This window comes from Phymastichus coffea, unplaced genomic scaffold (genome assembly GCF_024137745.1).
Source record: "Phymastichus coffea isolate CEN01 unplaced genomic scaffold, Cenicafe_Pcof_1.1 PCOF00022, whole genome shotgun sequence".
Lineage (NCBI taxonomy): Eukaryota > Metazoa > Arthropoda > Insecta > Hymenoptera > Eulophidae > Phymastichus > Phymastichus coffea.
The window spans coordinates 2843614-2863288 of record NW_026706833.1 but is presented as its reverse complement, the minus strand read 5'-3'; the positions used below and the strand labels follow the sequence as shown (position 1 = coordinate 2863288).

The window sequence follows — 19675 nt, the reverse complement described above, 5'->3', positions numbered from 1 at the left end:
CTACAAGGAGATTATCAAACGATCTTTGTTTACCGGTGTAAGGTATTCATATAATTTGCACATATTGTATCACGATGTTTTCTTCATAAGAGGAAACATTAATTAACTCACGTTTAGGTAGCATATGATATAGTCAGAACCATTATGTTAAAAAGGTTACTATTTTGTATGATCATTACATTTGACTATATCAAAGCTAGATCCTAATAATCAAGATTTGTCTTCGAAATTTAATTAATTAATAACACAGTACTTACTAGGTTTATTCACTTTTTCGCGAATTCGCTGCTTGGCTACTATACTACGTTATTCTATTTACTCATCTTATAAAGGACTACGTGGCACTTCTATGTAGTGTTGAGAACGATATTAAATATATACGGAGACTCGATATTTGACATTTAAAATAGTAAATTATTCAAAAATAACAATAAATGATAAGTTTCAATCAGTTATAAATTCAATATACGAGTAAGTTCAATGTAATAATCAATTTAAATAAAATGTATACTCGATTTCAATATAAACTTACAATTAGTGATAATACAATATGCATTAGTAAGAAAATCGTAAAAAATTAGTAAAAAAATATTAGTAAAACAAATATTGACAGTATATTATTATATTCAGAAATTAGCTACTTAGCTATTATGTGTTGCGAATAAACTGCCAAAAAATAGAGGTGTCATTAAGCGCCATTCATTTTACAGTCTATTAAATTTACGCTGACTTCGATGAATTACCAAATCGTAAAATGACTGAAGAAAAAAAACTATTAGGTTTCTGGACGTAACAGCTGTAACGTATCTAAATATTCCCTTTTAATAAAAAAAAGAATCTGATCAACTTGTAATGAGGTACATTACGAGGTTTACGCCCAACCACAGAACTTGAATATTTGGCTTATGGTCTGACATCACCGCCCTATTCCCTCTCGTGTGCAACTGTATAAATTTCGCTACCGCATACCCTAACCGAAATATCCAGGCTTATTTGTTTCTAACACCCCAGAAAACGGCGTTGCAAGGGCAACGTTACGATCTAACGGGAAACGCATGAGCTAGCTGAGAGCAGCTGAAGCCACGATTCACATACATCAACCTAAAGGGATACGTATCGATGTCATCACCGGCTGCAACGACGATGTAGCTGATTTTCCCACCACACCGACAAGATACGCACGAAAGATGCGAAATCGGAGAAGTTTCCGGTGCTTGAAACATGCTTGACACTATTATGACCGGGCAAAACACGACCGAATGAAAGAAATCGTGAGTAGTCCAAACATTAACATGCGTGCAAAATTTTTTTTTCCAATCCATTAAAACTGAAAAAACAAATTCGATAAAAAAATGAAAAAAGTTTTTTTTTTCAAAATAAAATTTCAATAGTAGAAACTTATTTTTCTTGAAAAAACAACATTTTTTCTCTAAGGAGTTTTTTCTACGGTGTCCGCAATTTATAATAGACGAACTTGAAAAAATAGTAATTTAAAAAATGAAATCAGCGTGACTTGATATCGACTCGATAAAAAAGAATTTTGTTGTAGTTATTTAAAAGAGGAGGCAAATACATATACATTCCATTTTATTTTTTTAAATTCTGCAGACTCTTTAAAAAAATAGAAAGTGTTTTTTGCAGTTTGAAAAAAATGAAAAAATTATATCCAGTGTAAAAAATGCTATTTTCAATCGTTTAAAAAAAACTAGTGTAATATGAAAGATATTGATTTATCCTTTAAAATGAGCCCGCACGTGTTTACCTACAACCATTTCCGAGCGAGCTACAAAACTTTGAATTTTTGATAAATTCAGTATAGGCTGGCCAAAAACTTATAGGTTATCACATAAACGAACCACTTAGAAATTTTCAGCAAGTAGAATTATCGGCCATAGAAAAAATGATTTCAACAAAAGTTACTTAGAACAATAGAAGCCATCTTTCTGTTAAGATGCTTTAGACTTAAAGATTGATTTTCAAGTCTCTTTTAGTGTAAAAATGACTGTTTAGATTGAAATCCTGAATTGTGACATCGAATTTGAAAAGTACGGGAAATGAAACGTCCAAAAAACTTAAAGCTTAAATTCCCTTATTTATAAATGTTATTGTTTGTATTCAATCTTGTTCCTCTTTCTATTACATTGTTTTGAACAAAGAAAAACCAAAAAGTTTGTTATTACTTTATTCACATTATATTACTTATACCTTCACCGTTAAATTTAAGTTATAATATCTCACGTTAAAAATAGTAATTGTAGAAAAATTAAGAACATAAATTTTTGATAACACTAAAATTAATTTTTATTAACTCAACAACCTTAAAAATAACCTTCGAATTTAGAGATAAATTTCTCGCTCTTCATAAATAGTGGTTCCCATTTCAAAAGAATAAAGTTGACCATGAAATGATTTTGAAAACGACTCGTAAGGTTGAATGCTTGATCAGAAGGTTTTGTTTCCTCAATTTTGAGCAACTTTTGTCTCAAATATTTTTCCCGAATCATTGCATGGTCATTCGTATGGTTCATCAAAGGCAAAAGTCACGATAACACGTGCTGTTCAAAGACCAACAATATTTATTTGAATAATTCAGTATTTTAAGTTCTAAAAGAGGCGTATAGGTGGTAGGTACCACACCGTATCAATTGTGATTCAATATATGATTAATATTCTAGGTAACGGGGGAGGTTATCTAAAAACAAAAAGGAAATTTATTTAAGAACAAACTCCCACGGTGCAGAGTTAACCGCCGCTCCGTTAAGCACGTATGATTGTACGTGTATTCGCTTTTACGTCAGATGATTTCGCTTAATTGTCTTTTATCGAACGGAGTTGAACTCACCTTAAGTCACTTCCCTGGTGACACTCGATGAATCTTAAGTGTGGGCGAATTTACGCCTAATACACTTAATCCCCTAGATGTAATCGAATTAAAACCTAAGTCTTTTACAAATCGCTTAAGCTACTGGGAAAATTAAATGACGTAATCGGCGACTAAATTTGACTAACTTTAATTAATAAAAATCTTTAATAACGGCGAAACACGATGCAAAACAATATCTGCGGTAAACTCGCGTAAACAGCCGAGGCGTAACTGTTTATTCAAATGATCGCGCGCCTCCTCTCTCTCTTAATTATTTGTACTAACGCGCGAGAACCAGAATCGCGAACGGATTGATTAATTGAATCGACTACCGTTGCATCTAACGAGTACTTCGGCCGCTCAAAAGTTGGCTATTGACCACCACTGATCTCTTTCACAGCAATAAGCTCTGTTCAATACCGGCACTTACGTTAGAACTTAAGATATATTCACTAATTTCGTTTATTTCTCGACAATCCTGAGGACATTAAATGAAGGCAGACAAACGATCAAAGCTCGGCACTAAGTTACTACCTGTATGGTCAAATTACACACACACCCACACATATACATAAACCTATACACACATGCTTGTCTCGGCCCACTCTATCTATGTAAATTCAATAGAGGAGATGTGGGGTAGCTTGAGCTAGGTGATCGAAATGGAAAAATTTATCGACTGTTGAGTGGTCCCGTCACTAATAAGCATTTGCGCTAAAGTAAATAATGACGAGAGTTCGTATTTAAGAAAAATTATCTATTTTCGCCTATCATTTGCCTTCGGTTTGTACTCTTGCATTGCTTCTGGCTGCGTTTTCAAAGCTTTGTTTATTAATTAATTTGTCCGTTAGTTTGCTGTAAACTCCACCGAAGTTTAAATAAAAGATTAATCCATGATACCTCCTATGCTATAAAATATGCCGTGCAAATTATTTTGTTTGGTATTCTGACTCGATTTCATTTTATTTTGTTTTTGTTACCAAGTGTAAGTTTCGCGAAATTTACCGTATGCGCGGCAGCGCGTAAACCTTGTACTTGCATTTCGGATTACACATATGCTAATTATTTTCTTTTTGTTCGATTTGGATCATTGTAATAAAATTTGTTACTGATCTTATCTATCATGCTATAGGATAATTTATACTTCGTCTCGTCTTGAATTCTCCCTGTATATTTTCCTTAATATTTAGCGATAATTCCAAACAGGAATCTACTCAAACTGGGACAACTTCGTAACTACATTCGGTAAGATTCAGAAAGGCATTGCTCCAATACGACCTAATTTTGAAATAACGACATTCAATGCTCAACGCCCAAAAATCTGATTTTGCCATTTTGTACGTGATAGAATATAATAACACGTTACAAGATATAAACCGGTGAAACGAGCAATATATGATTTGTCAATTTTTGAATTTGGTGTTTAATCTAATTCCTTTATGTATAAATTCAAGATAACAGTAATAAAATATATCATTTTATAAACAAATTATTACAACATCTATTTTCCAACATCAAAATAAAATATAGAATCAGAAAAAAATATATTAAAAACATGTAATATATTCATTTTGTTGCGAATTAAATGTATTTATTTTTCTGACGCATATACAGAATAATATAAATATTTTTTTTTCTTTCAGATTGAATGCTGTATAAAATTGAGTGGTATGCCAGATTTAACTCTATCATTTGTAAATCCTATATTATTAGATGATGTCAGTTTTCATCCATGCGTACGGTTCAAACGTTGGGAGGTATGCAATTATATACTTGCCATATGTAATTCATTATTCAGTAATATAAAATTTTGTTACAGGCAGAAAAAATTCTCTCTTTTATTCCTCCAGATGGAAATTTTAGGCTTATGTCATATCATATCGGATCACAAAGTATAGTTGCAATTCCAATATACGTGAAGCATAGCATAAACTTAAAAGAACAGATGGGAGGAAAGATTGATATAACGGTTGGTCCAAAACAAACCATTGGAAGAACAGTAAGTATTTTATCACTACGTAGTATTTTATATACAATATAAATAAATAAGAATGATCAAGATATTACAATGCGATAGATTCTATTTGTCATATATAATTAGCGAAAATAAGCTTACTAATTACACAGGCCAACAGTTTTCAGATCCAGAGACTAGACGTGGCGTATCCGAAGGAATTGGATACACTGAATCCGAATCTGACCTCAGAATTGATCCATCACTTTGAGTTTCTGAGATATCCTAATCTAAAAATGCATAAAAGACTGTTTTTCGCTATTTTTGAACTCTTTTCACTTCGCTAACTTCTATTTTAGTAAAAAACTGGACAGAGCATTCAAAAGGGCAAGTTGCTTACTTTAAAAAACACGACCTTATTTTTTCATTTGAAAATTTTAAAGCGGCGATATCGTTCTTTGAAATAAAGAAAATTTGAGTTTTCAATGGTACTATAAGCTTCATGAAAAATGATCTCAGGTGTGTAAAAATAGATTACTAATTCATATATAATCTGCAAATTCCAGTTAATAATGCAATCTACTCAGACAACTCTAACAATCTTGAACAATTAATAACTTCAAAATGTCTTTGGCATCAAATTACGAACCCCAATTGCTTGAGTTATCCAATAACGTAAAACATGCATGAAACAAGAATTGCAAACATTCAAAGTCACACATAATATTGACTCTTTACATTTCTACAGGTTAAGGTTAAACCCAAACCCCAAGAACCCTAGATTCCTTACACCCATGACAGGCTAACCTTCAAATCAAACTCCAAGATTCCTACACATTTTTTTCTATTTCAAATAACCATATCTCCGCTTTAAAATTTTTAATTGAAAAAATTTGGTAGTGTTTTTTAAAGTAGATAAGTTGCCTTTTCGAATACTCTTTCCAGTTTTTGAGTAAAATGGAAATTAGCGATGTGAGAAAAATTCATAAACAGCGAAAAACGGTCTTTTTGCACTTTTAGGTTAGGATATCTCAGAAACTGGGGGTAATGGATCAATTCTAAGACTAGATTCAGATTCAGCGCATGAAATTCCTTCGGGTATACTAGGTTTGATCTCTGGATCTGGAATTTCGTCAAGATGATTAACAGAAGCAAAATTAAAGTACGTTAGGTACACAGCAACGGACCGATCCTGGTGTTTTGACTAAAATGTATATTGCGTGTATTGAGTGATTTTCGCATCTCTGCTCTTGGCTGTTGTGTGACTATTGATTCGATCGGACGACGGTTGAACGTGCTTGTTTACTCGTGTCAAGTAGGTATTAAGACCTTGCTTGAGTTGCGAGTTAGTTCGCACCAAAGTCATCGCTGCGGAGAAATACAAATTAGGCGCGTTGAACCGCTCGAGTAAATAATAGATCTCGGGTCGTTTACCTGATTGAGCCGAGTAGTGAGTGTTGAGATGCCGATGGTAAGGTCACCGAAACAACGGATGAAAGCGACTGAGTCGCGATCGCGGTCGGAAACTTTTAGGCGACGGATACGGATGAAAATACCCGCTATTAGAGAGCTATTGGAGCGTATTCAAAAGATGCAGTTCCAGGAATTATTGACGTGGATGACACCAATGGCATGATTGCAATTATGCAGGACAGGGCGTTTGGCGCATTTTCGTTATATTAGCACGCGTCATGAGTTGGCACTATTAATGCGGCGGTGTGGGCGGTGGTAAACGTGCGTCGCGCGCCTACCGAGGGCACGTAGTATGTCAACGCGGGGTTGTCGGAGACGCGAGCTCGCGTCACCGATGGCATAGCTGGAAAGAAGGGTGGGAGACGTACCGCCGTTCAAGCTGGTGCACCTTGCACGAGTTTGACGACGAGTTTCGAATACAATTTTGCCCGCGATAATCGCGCCAGGAAGTTTATGACGCGGCGTTTCGCCGCCATACTCACGGCGAGGAGAAGGGGGAGGTGAATCGTTGAGCGAATATCTTATGGCCTTTTTATACAGCATGAGCAAGTTGGAACCGAAACAGCTCGGAATGTAGGCAGCTTGAGCTTATAAAGCTGAATTTGTACCCGAAGCTGCGCTAGTTCATCAGAACGATGAAAATAAGAACATTGGCAGAGCTTCGCGATTGAGAATTAGCCGCGATATCGACGATCGTTATGGCCCGCCGCCGCCGACACCGCAGGAGTCGCTGACGCGGAAGGTCGCATGCCGGGGAATCGCGTCGAACGAGACCGTGAAAATCGGTAGCAGGCCGTCAGAAGGTCCTGTCAAGGACCGTCGCCCCCCCCCTCCTCATTGCAATCTTCGAGACTGAACAGCGGCGCAGGTTTCTCCATCCCCCTCGAGTGCCTCTGCTAGTTGGAGAAATCAAGAAGAGTCGGCAATAACAACAGCAGCAACAACAGCAGCACTAATAGTTTTTCCAACAGCGACAACAGCAGGCGAGTATCGGGATCTCATCGGTGAATATATTAATAATTTTTTTTTTTTGGGGAAATTTTAATGTTAGGGACTTGGGTAACTCGAGGTATGGCACAAAGGTCGGTCGGGACGGCCCGTGAAAGAGGTTATTAGTCGAGGGCCTGAGGTCGTTTATCTGGACGACCCGAGATGAAAACCGCCGGGGGTGACTGCAATGTCACTTGGTCGCCAAGGGCCTTTCCCTTTGCCTATACAAACAGAATAGGCCTGATCCCATTGTACTTGTGCCCTCTAGCTCGAGGAAACGATCATGCTGTTAGGACGCGCGCGGATAGCATGATTGGCCACCGTACACACTAAAGCTATTGATAAAAAATTAACATTTTCGTAATATGAATTGAACAAATCAACCTTAAGTGAACAGTATTGAGAAGAACAACGAAATCTATATTCTAGATTATTCTCTCTTCATTTAGATTGTCTTGCCGACAATCTGAAGAAAACAAGAAAAATAATAAAAATTATAGAAAGTAGTACACGCTACCAAGCGGAGTAATCCTTTGCAAAAAACTGAAAGGACCACCAGCTTCCGTTGACTATAATCCAAAATCAAATTAGCTGAAAGGACTTATTAGTGAAAAGCTAATAGATTTTGCAGAGCTCTCGATCAGCTCCTACAAAATTCGTACCACTGTCTGAGTAGATATGTTCAGGGACACCTCTACGACTAATGAAGTGATGAAAAGCTGCCAGAAAACTTTCAGTGGAGAGATCCGTAGTGAGTTCTATGTGTACAGCTTTGGAAACCATACACACGAAAATACAAGCATAAGTCTTAATGACTGACTTATTTCTAAATTTCTTCTCCTTGATGTTAATAGGACCGAAAAAATCGACACCCATATGACAGAAGGCTGGTGATTCAATGACTTTAGCTTAAGGTAAATCTGCCATTTGAGCGTGATTTTGTCGGCCTGTGTTATACAGGGTGAGTCATTTTAATTTCCCCAGTCTAATAACTTTTGAAACAAGCAAATTACGCAAAAATGTTTCAGACCAAAGTTGTAGGGGTTCAAGGGGGACATCTAGGGGTGACTTTGAAATTGACCTTGAGCTTGACCTTGACGGCTTTCTCAAGGTCAAGTCTATTTTTTTATTGGGAACCCCTATTTCTGACCTCGGAATCGGAAAGAGCGGGAAATTTTACATCCAGATAACATCTTTTAACATGGGTCAAAATAAACCCTTAAGGTCATGCTAAGGTCAAAACTATCCTGGAACAAGAATCGAACAATGTAAGCAAAATACGAAAAAATGACTCAGAAAAAAGTTGTAGGAGTTCAAGGGGGACGTCTAGGGGTGACTTTGAAATTGACCTTGAGCTTGACCTTGACGGCTTTCTCAAGGTCAAGTCTATTTTTTTATTGGGAACCCTTATTTCTGACCTCGGAATCGGAAAGAGCAGGAAATTTTACAGGATTTAAATTTTTTAAATTTTTAAATTTTTTAAATTTAATTTTTTTAAATTTTACGGGACTATTCTTGTTTCCGTTCCCTATCCTTTTTTATTTTTCACCGGACTGTATGATTATTATTAATAAATTTCAAATATTGGAAGTTGTTGCTAATAATTTGCTATTACAAGTCTATTAAATTAATGAAACTATTTCAGTATCAATCTGATGTTCTGCAAAGAAATAAGAGTAAAAGTTAAATACATAAGGATAAATTTCATGTTCAATGAAGAATCTATTACATTTGGAAGTCGTTTAGAAAGTAATCGCAATACGTTCAGTCGTGATTTCAATTTTGAAAAAGCTTTAAATATTACTTTTGTTTTAACCATGCTTGTGTTCATTGTATCACTATCATTATTTCTTCATATTTGAATAAGAGACCTTTCTTATTGCCATCGATCATATGAAATCTAATTTGGACAATATTGCCTCTGTTTTCAGTAATATTTAATTTGTATCATCTTTCTATGATCTTTGCCTTTGTTGATTTGTATTGAGGTTTTTTGAAAAAATCTTTTAAATATGGCTGATTTTACCCAAACAGAGATAGTTGATATGATTTGGATTTTAGGAGAATGTAGAGGTAATTACCGTGAAGCGTCAAGGTTGTATCGAATTCGATACCCACAAAGGCGCCATCCTGATCACCGTACCATTCATCGTCTTGAAGAAAGAGCTCGACAAGGGCATCTACGAAGAAGTCGACCAAGACATGAGTATGATGATAGAGATGCTAGGGTTTTGGTTGTCTTAGGATTGGTTCACCTAAATCCTCATATCAGCAGCCGACAAATAGAGAGAGAAACAGGAATACCTCAGAGAACCGTTATTAGAATTTTAAGAAGTAATAGATATCATCCGTATCATATTACCTTAACGCAAGCATTAAACGCTAATGATATGAGAAACAGAGTAAATTTCTGTCGGTGGGCTCTACAGATGATTTTGCAGGATCCGAATTTTTTTAATTATGTCCTTTTTTCTGATGAAGCTACGTTTCATAGTACTGGCCAATTGAATCGTCACAACAGTCATTATTGGTCTGATCAGAATCCTCACTGGTACAGACCAGTCGATAATCAACATCGTTGGAGTGTAAATGTATGGTGTGGAATAGTTAATGGTCATCTCATCGGGCCATTCTTTTTTGAAGAAAACGTCAACGGCAATGCTATTTTAGAACTTTTAAGGGATCATCTCCCACTTTTACTTGAAGACGTAGATCTTGAGACTAGACGTCGAATGTGGATACAACTGGATGGTGCAGGACCGCATTTCGCTTTAATTGTACGAGAGTTTTTAAATAGAAATTTCCAACAAAGGTGGATTGGAAGAGGTGGTCCAGTTGCTTGGCCTGCACGATCACCGGACTTAACTTCCCCAGATTTCTTCTTTTGGGGATACTTAAAAAATACTGTGTTCGCCGAAGCGCCCACAACAAGGGAGAATATGATAGAAAGGATTAGAGTTGCATGTAGACAAATCTCTAGAGATATCTTACTGCGCACTACTGAAAGCTTCGAACAGAGGCTCAGGCAATGCATCGACGTAAATGGTAATAATTTCGAGCAAAACCGATAGGAAATAAGTTTATTCTAGTTTCATCACGAATTGTGAGAGGCAAGGGGACTCACATTAATAAAGCACCCCAAATCGTGAGAGGCAAGGGGATTCACGTTAATAAAGCACCCCGAATCGTGAGAGGCAAGGGGACTCACGTTAATAAAGCACCCCAGAGGGAACATAATCCTATTACGTCCACGTCGTTGTTCCTGGGTAGTGCTAAAGATAGGAAGTTTATGATCTTAAACATCAGCATCGTTAGTACATGGCCAGTCCCTTATTCTTTGGAAGTTTATTTAACAACGGTCATATGCGATAAAAGCTTCGCCTCGAAATGTAACAGAAATAAGAGAATTTTCAAGAATTTGACCTTTGCTTCACATTGAGAATAGAAGTACGACAAAGGTCTTCGATGCTCGTTAAACCTTTTGATGTTTGAAAGCGGCTTCAATTTCTTAAGTAAAAACTGAAATATTGTTTATGTTCTTATGAAAAAAAACTAAATAGATACTTGAACGTAAAATTTCCCGCTCTTTCTGATCCTGAGATCAGAAATAGGGATTTCCATTAAAAAAATAGAAATGACCTTGAGAAAACCGTCAAGGTCAAGCTCAAGGTCAATTTCAAAGTCACCCCTAGATGTCCCCCTTGAACCCCTACAACTTTGGTCTGAAACATTTTGCGTAATTTGCTTGTTTCAAAAGTTATTAGACTGGGGAAATTAAAATGACTCACCCTGTATATTTTATTAAAAAGTCTATTTTCTTGTATGTTGGAAAAAATGAAAATAATCCATGAGACAATAGATTTAACTTTTTAATTGAGCAATCAAAATAAGGGTTTCTATTTAAAAAAAACGTCACCGGGTACACTTATGTGTAAATTTTTAACATTTTGTAAATAAAGAAAATTTAACCATGTGAGTGTCACTGGATTTCGACTAACGACGATCTTCATCCTTAACGTTAGTTTCACGCATGATTAGCGTACTATAACGCTTCAAATTATATTACTTTCAAAAGCAAATAAATTTTCGTTATATTTGTTCTTAACCTGCATTTAAAGAGAATTTGAACTCAGTCATGTATCATCAATTTATTGTTACTCGAAATAAAAAAAAATTAATCTTTACATAAGCACGCGAATATGATGATAATGATTGTGTAAATAGTAGAAAGCGACTAGCAGTTGCTCCAAAATAGCAATAACTAATTACAGTGGGCCGTATGACCAATTATTGCTATCCTCACCGTAGAAAAATAGACTACACAGCATCAGGACATTAATAAAAGGTCACTCTCCACACTTGTTAATCATGAGGATATAATGGAATGACAATAATCTTAGAAGGATACTGTTTCTCGAATAGAAATAATTATCCGAAGATGATCCAAACGTCCGATAGTTCATTGCCTCAGCTCGAATACAAAGCGTCCGTTACAGTACATATCCGGTATATTATTTAGCATTGGTAGCGTTAATACCTTCCAAAGCTATCTTTTATAAATAGTTTGTGCGAACGGATCTAGATTTACCCATTCTGGTTATCGGTAGAAATTCTGAGACAAAAATACAAAGTTAATATAGAACCGTTTAACCAATTTGACAAGAGTAGTATTTACGAAATAGATTGCTGTGACTACACTATTTCTTACATCGATTAAATAAGGAAAATGCCACATATATGATTACAAAAGCACGACCGAAGTATTAAAAATTGAACGATTAAACGAACTTACCAAGTGAAGTTCTATCGTAATTATATAAAGAGCCTCTTCCGAAGAGATCACAATGTAGTGCCCCCACTCCATGCCAATGATACCACAATTTTTTAAAGTATAAAATGCTGCTGTGTGTGCCCGTCCGCGTATCCGCTTACGGCGCTGCCATAGCGCGACCGCGGCTGCGCGCGGCACCGCAATCGAGTCTCATTTTTTAAAGTTTGCTGTAACTAAGAGTAATAAACAAGGGGAAGCTGGTTACCAGCCAATGGGGAATTGAATTACTTGGGTGGGACTGATCTCTTCGGAAGAGGCTCTTCATATAATTACGATAGAACTTCACTTGGTAAGTTCGTTTAATCGTTCAATTATATTTGAGCCTCTTCCTCGAAATCACAATGTAGATGTTTACAGAAGAGTTACAGCAATATTTTTTACAATCATCACGCAAAAAATGTTATTTTGGGTAATAATTTTTTACAAGGAATTTTATTATATAAATAAAGCGATTACAATTTGAGTATGTTATAAGGTAAGTATTGTTTTAGCAAAATTCTCCTCATTTTCGGTTATTTGTAAATCATAAAACCTTGCAAAAGTGTTGGAGTTTTTTGTCCAACCTGCTGTCGCTCTTATTGTATCAATACTGATACCCGCCCGTTTGGCTGAGGAAGTCGCCGCGTGGCGTGTGCTATAGCCTGAGAAGGTTTGTGTATCTATACCGCTTTTGTCTAGGATGATTTTTATCCATCTACTCAAGGTACTTGCGCCTACCTTTGTATATGGCTTCTTATATGAAATGAATAGGCTTTTCCCTTTGCTTCTAATTTCTTTGGTTCGTTTTAAATAATCTAGTAGCGTCTGTGCCGGACAGATTTTCTTTTTCTCAAAGAAGGGCAATTTCAGAGTAGGCTGAGCTCTTCCTGGCTTTGAAGTTTTTATTGGTTGTTCTATATTGATTGTAATTCTCTCTTTGGAATTAATGATGCAATCAATATTGATTAGTGCAAGCGTTTGCATTCTATGCGCAGTTACTAGGGCTAATAATGTTGTTAGTTTGTGACATAAATCCTCTAAAGATAATTCTTTGTTGTTTGGCCATGCTGTGAACAATTTTAGCACTATTTTAGGGTCCCACGTGGATGAGTATTTTGACTTTGAAGGACGTAGCTTAGCGGATCCTTTACAAATTCTTTTTATGCCCGGGCAATTGTTGTGCCAAGAATAAAGCTCAATGCAGACCTGTACGTGTTGATGGTTCCACTACCAGCTCCTTCTTGGAACATTACCGTCAAAAATTCTTGAATTTTTGGTATGTTGATTGTAAAGGGTTCTAATTTATTATTGTAGGAAAATTCGAACCATTTCTTAAGAGGAGCGTTGTACTGTTTCAAGGTCGAGTCTGTAACTGATGCGATGGCTAAGTCAATTGAGCTTTTATTCATATTTTTAGTTGCGAATGCTATCCTGATAAACTCCCTGCAACCAGGGTAAGCTGCTGCCATAGAGGGTGAGGTTTTCGCCTGGAAGAACGTAAAAGATAAATTTCAGGTTTGATAAACAACGGTTCTGCCGATAGCATTTCCATGAAAAGCGGGTACCAGGGCTGCGATGGCCACTTGGGAACTACTAAAATTCCTCTGGAATTTTCTTGTTTTATTTTTCTTAAAATCTTCAAAATAATGGCAAAGGGAGGAAATGCATAAAAGTATTTAGAGTTCCAATTTCGAGTGAAAGCATCGACAGTTATCGAGCCTGGATCTTTTTTCCAAGAAACGTACTTTCGGCATTTAGCATTATTTCTGCTTGCAAATAAATCGATTTCTGGTGTGCCAAATTTTTTACAAATAATTTGAAATGCATCGTTTGACAACTCATATTCAGTTTCTGCTTCTAAGCGCCTAGATTCAAAATCAGCTATAAAATTATCTTTAGAGCTGATGTAAGACGCGAAAATCCAAATGTTGCGTGCCTCACACCATTTCCAAATAGATTTTGTCATTAAATGTAATTTTTTACTTTGAGTACCGCCCATTCGATTAACGTATGTTATGGCAGTAGTATTGTCAATACGGAGTAAAATATTACAACTTTGTAGATTTTTGGCAAAGCATTGTAATCCAAAGAAGGCTGCGAGTAGCTCGAGATAATTAATATGATGTGTGCGTTCTTCAGTATTCGAAAAACCGAAAGCTTTTTCTCCTTTACAGTGTGCGCCCCAGTCTGTATTTGAGGCGTCCGAAAAAATTTCCGTGACAAAATTTGAGTCGCGAATGGGTTTACATGTATTAAAAATATTATCTGACCACCATTTGAAACTCTCCGTTAGACTGGGTTTCAGTGACATAATTTTGTCGTATGAATTATTATTATTCACTAGTGCTCTATCTTTTTCGATTTCCAGATCCTTGACATATGTCCATCCGTAGGTAGAAGCTTGACAGCAAAAACCCAAAGTTCCTATTAAGGAAGCGAAATCTCTAATTTTGCAACTTTTCAATTTTGAAAATTTTTCTACTAACTGCTTAGTATGCGTCTGTTTGTCCTGAGGTAATTTTACGAGCATATTTTTTGAGTCTAACTCAAGACCTAAGAATTTACAGTCTGAGGATGGAATTAAATGGCTCTTTTCATAATTTATAACAAAGCCTAGTGATTCGAATAATTCCATAGTTGCTTTCAGATTTTGCGAGCACTCAGCGTAGTCTCTGCCAATCAATAACCAGTCATCAAGGTAAACTACTGAAAGATAGCCTAATTCTCTTAGATAAGCGATCACTGGTTTCATTATTTTTGTGAAAACATATGGTGCGCAGTTGAGCCCAAACGGTAGAACTACGAATTCGTATAATATTTTTAAGAAACTAAATCTTAAATATTTTCGATGTTTTTTGGCAATTGGAACTAGATAGTAAGCATCTTTAAGATCTAATGTGGCAAAATAGCATCCTTTTGACATCAAACTCTTAGCCGTTCTTATGTCTTCTAATTTAAAATGAGGAGCTTTTATAAATTCATTCAATTTTTTCAAATTTAGAATTAATCGGCTTGATCCATCAGGCTTTGGCGTTAAGAAGATTGGGGAAATAAATTCACCTCTAGTGTGTTTACATACGACAATTGTTCCTTTTGCCAATAGTATGTCAATTTGGTCTTTTAATAATTTAATTTCGTTATTTGACCAATTAGTTGTTTGATGGATGACTTTTTGATAAACCGGTTTGAGAAAAGGTATTTCAAAATTTTTTATCCAATTTAATATGACAGAATCTGTTGTGATGTCCTGCCAACGATTCGCAAAAAGTTTCAGTCGCGCTGCTACAATACTTACGGTGTTTAACTGTCTTTTGTTTGTGGCGACTTCTGGCGTGAGCGGCCTTTATCTCCTCGATGACTCTGGCTCTGCGACGTCTGGCGCTGCGATGAGTGGCGTATCCTGTTGTGCTGCCCGCTCCCAGACCTGGATTGATGTTGATCGCGTGACCCGTTTGGGTACGACTGTCGGGGCGGGCCTCTCGGGTTTTTTGAGCGAGACTTTGATGTTTTGGAGATTGTCAAGTCCTTCTTCGACCGCTCCAACATCTTTGCAGCTTTGAGTTTATCTTCCAGGCAGTTTCCAAACAGCCATTCATCGATAGTAGTCTCCTTTAAGGCCTCTCTGACTGTTGCATTGATTTTTGCGAGAATCAGAGATTTTATAGTTAGAGCTTCGTCTCTTTGCAAATCAACTAAAATTCTACAGCTATCACTTAGAACATTGATAAATTTTAATCGGTCTATTTCTTCTTTGTTTAGAAGTACTGATAAAAGCGAACCTAGCGCTGCCAAACATACTGAAACTTTCTCCTGCTTCAAAATTAAGCGGTTGTCTCTGTCAACGATTGGCGCTTGAAGAGACGCTTTAATTTCGGGATTTAATTTTGGTACTTTTATAAATTTGCAGTTATCTGCATGCGCGTACTTGTCGAAGTACTCGTCGCGTTCCTTCTTTGGTAGACCACTTTTATAAATCTCCTTCCATCTTACTTCGATGTCAGAATGCAACGACGATGGGCGGATCTTATCCGGTTTCAGTCTTTTGCCAATAACCTCTAATACTTCCGCGTCCAATTCTTTGTTGAGCTCTGCTTTACCATCAGCGGGTAAGATGTCGCTGTCTGGTGTCGACTCTGTTTGTTTGGCTGAGTCGAGCATTTTAGCGGCAACAGATCCATTTGCGTCTTTCTGCTTGAGCACTTCTGACTCTGATTGAGAAGGAGAGCGATCTTGCCAATTTGATTGTATTGAGTCTATCGAGCATGATCTTTCACTTCTGCCCTTGGCGTTAGGAGGCTTATGTTCTCGTTCTCGTGAGCCTGATTTAAGCGCTCTTTCACGTGAGTGAGATTTTGCGCTCCTGCGTTTTCCACGTGGTGACTTGTCAGCACGATTCCTGGAACACGACTTGCCTCTGTCGTCTCTCGTCCTAGCTCGGTCTCTCGAGCGCTTTGCTCGCCTGTTATGTTGAGGTGACAATGATGGCGACCTGTCTCTGCTACTGGTCGTTGAGCTTGAAGAATGCGATGGATAGCCTGCACAATAAAAAAAGGCCTCACCAGGTCCTGCCCTTCAATAGGGGATTTTTCAGGTTAGGTTTATCTGCAGTCCTTGACTGCTGAAACGCTGAAACTCAGGCCGAGCTAGAGTTGCTTGGTATAATGGCATCTGTCGTACGAAACGGCCCTTGGCTTTTAAGCGTGAGCCGAACTCACGCTTGATTCGAGACGCACAGTGCTAAATACCTTTTATTTGCTCGCTGGCCGAACCTTTGAGCTATGTAAAAGACAATTTTTTACATCGATGCAAGATAGCCTAACTAATTTGCGTTTGGATGTCTCAATTGAGACAATGAGATGACTCGCGCTGCAATAGCGCTGTAACAAAAAGAAAAAGATGGAGAAAAAGGATTAGTGTACTCACGTCGTTTGCGATTTTCCGCCTTTTCCAATCTTTTCTCGAGACGTTTGAGTTTCCTCCTGATTTCGTCCTGGCTTTCGTCATCTGAAGATGAATAACGGCGTCTTTTCCGGCCCATGATGCAGTTGTAAAAATTCGCACTGATTTTGGGGATGTGGTAACACCGGCACAAAATGGAAGAATGAGACTCGATTGCGGTGCCGCGCGCAGCCGCGGTCGCGCTATGGCAGCGCCGTAAGCGGATACGCGGACGGACACACACAGCAGCATTTTATACTTTAAAAAATTGTGGTATCATTGGCATGGAGTGGGGGCACTACATTGTGATCTCGAGGAAGAGGCTCAAATATAATAACGATAATAAGTCTGCTTTCATGGAATATATTTTGGCTGAATTTGTTTTAAATATGCTAATGATTACATGTACGTAAATATTTAAGAAGTTATACATGATTTGATGAGAGTAGAGACATTACGTTATATGTTTTTTTAAAGAAAAATCTGAAAAAATCCAACATAGTCTACATAAAAAAAAGCATTTTTCTTTCTAGCTTTTTTTCCATTATTTGATTTCTCGGAGATCTGAAAAGTTAAAAGAAAGTATCATTTCCGAAGAAAATGCTCATACATACATTGGATTTGAGGAAAATAGCTTTTGGACTAGTAATTTAGATAGAGCTTGGAATGAGCTATGAAATGGTTTTTTTTTTTTAATTTTTCTGCAATTATTGCGAGAATCGAGGAAGGGTTAAAGATGGATCAAAAATTTTTTAATTTTCAATCACTAACTATCGCTTACAAAAATTAGATAACAAATTGTATTCCATTTGGCATTTACACTATTTGAAATCTCTTGGAAAGAACTTTCAATCGCGCACCCGCCTTTTTCTGTATGATAATTTAAATCAAAGATAAAAAACTTTAATATGTAACGAATTTTGCTCATGGGTGAGTAAAAGTAGGTGAACAGCACTGAAGTCTTAAAAACGTGTTCATGTATGCTTGATACAAAAGTGGATACTTGAATGGAAAACCTAATTTGTTCGACAATCTTGTTGAATATTGCTTTGAAATATCAGAACATCTTGTCTGCGAGATTTGTTAGAAAATATCAATTATAAAATGCGCATGGTACAAAAAATTAATATGTTTACAGTATTTATTCATAGAGTATCATTATTGTTCATAATATTTACAGTGATAATGAGCGCAGTAGAAAATGTAACCTCAATTTAATAACATCAGTTTATATAAACGAACCAGATATATTGTAACAGAGTTTATATTTAATGTGTGTGCTATGCCGGGCATGGGTTGCGGGTTTGCGTTTGTATATGCGCAAATGAGTGCGAGCTACGCGAACGTTACCGCTGTGCCACACAATGGTGTAGACTTCAACGGTGTTCGATGATGTTTTAGAAGATTGCCCGCACGGGCAATCTGGAGCACCTTTTCTGCGGTAATCCTTCCGCTGCTACCTTACCTCGGGCGTAGCCACACTCGTTACTTTGTTCGGTAGGCTCAGCTTCGCTCGGAGGTATTTGGGATGGAATGTGATTCCGGCTAGCTAGAAACGGGCGAAAAAGCACGAGGTCATTTTGTCGACATGAACGCACCGATAAGGGAAAGGGATTCTACTAACGGGTCGGTCAATGGTTTTATTGCATACATAATTTACTTGTCTCTAAGGTGTTCTTTATCATGCATTGTCCGCGTACAAATTTTAGGCCTGCGCTGCTTCCGTGATTTACTACACGTGGCGTATATAGACGCCGTCATCTTATCCGCACATGACTTATGCTTATTCACTTTCGCTATGTAATACGCGCGATCGCCTATATCGGCTCGCGTTCTCACGTGAGATCACCGGCGACTTCATCTATACACGCGAAACTAATAACGTGAAGCTGGCAGGCTCACCTTATTACTACGGCTCTTATCTACGCCGACGCTCAGATTAACCTCGCTCGTATTCCGGTCTCTCTGGAAAAGTTGCCGGTGTTATTCGGCGTCCGCCGTATTCTTTGTGCGTGTCTTCTCAGAATGCCCTTTTCTTCTCTCAGCTATAGTCCCTCACAAAATAGCTGCACACTTTTATATGGAACGAAACGTTTGTACTCTACAAGGGCCACACCCGTCCGCCGCGAGTATCTATGCTAGACTCTGCTCTTTTCGCTCTTTCCACTCAGAAAACATCTTTATCTCACTCTTCCCACGCAGAACGTGCCCTCAATTCGTGTCCGGCAGGTGCTGCCCCTCGCGGGCAGTTGTCCTGACGAGGTGAGAGCGCGAATATAACGTTCTCCGTTACAGTTCCCTTTCAGTCCGGACCAGTAGGGATTCGAGATGATCCGTCCGTTCGCGTTCTTGTACCTAGACAGAATTTGTGGAGACACAATGAAAAGCCATTTTGCATTTTGGGATTAGATTTTATCGTCTTAGCCTAGTAACGTGAGGGCTCTGCCCTCGAGGGTAGATGCCCTCAGGGCTGGTAGTCCGACCGCTTCCTCTGAACCCTCTTCGTCAAGGCTAGGGCAGCCTCTAGCCTCCCAGCCTCTCCACCGCTATCTACGGGTGGTGTAGAACGGGGGGCATCTCGTAGTACGGGCTACTCCGGGGTAATGGCAGATGTTACATCCTTCCTATTATGCCCGTGACATAGTTT

At 37.7% G+C, this 19675-nt stretch overlaps 1 protein-coding gene across 7 annotated transcripts in view; it reads left to right on the top strand.

Moving 5' to 3' along the window:
• The window catches only part of LOC131675470 (AP-3 complex subunit mu-1), a 391927-nt gene that overhangs the window by 249874 nt on the left and 122378 nt on the right, over positions 1-19675 (top strand). For all 7 annotated transcript variants that reach the window (XM_058954461.1, XM_058954457.1, XM_058954455.1 and 4 more), the window contains 2 exons: positions 4507-4620; positions 4683-4862. In XM_058954461.1, the coding sequence (XP_058810444.1) occupies positions 4507-4620; positions 4683-4862 (294 nt within the window). The remainder of the gene's footprint in view (positions 1-4506; positions 4621-4682; positions 4863-19675) is intronic.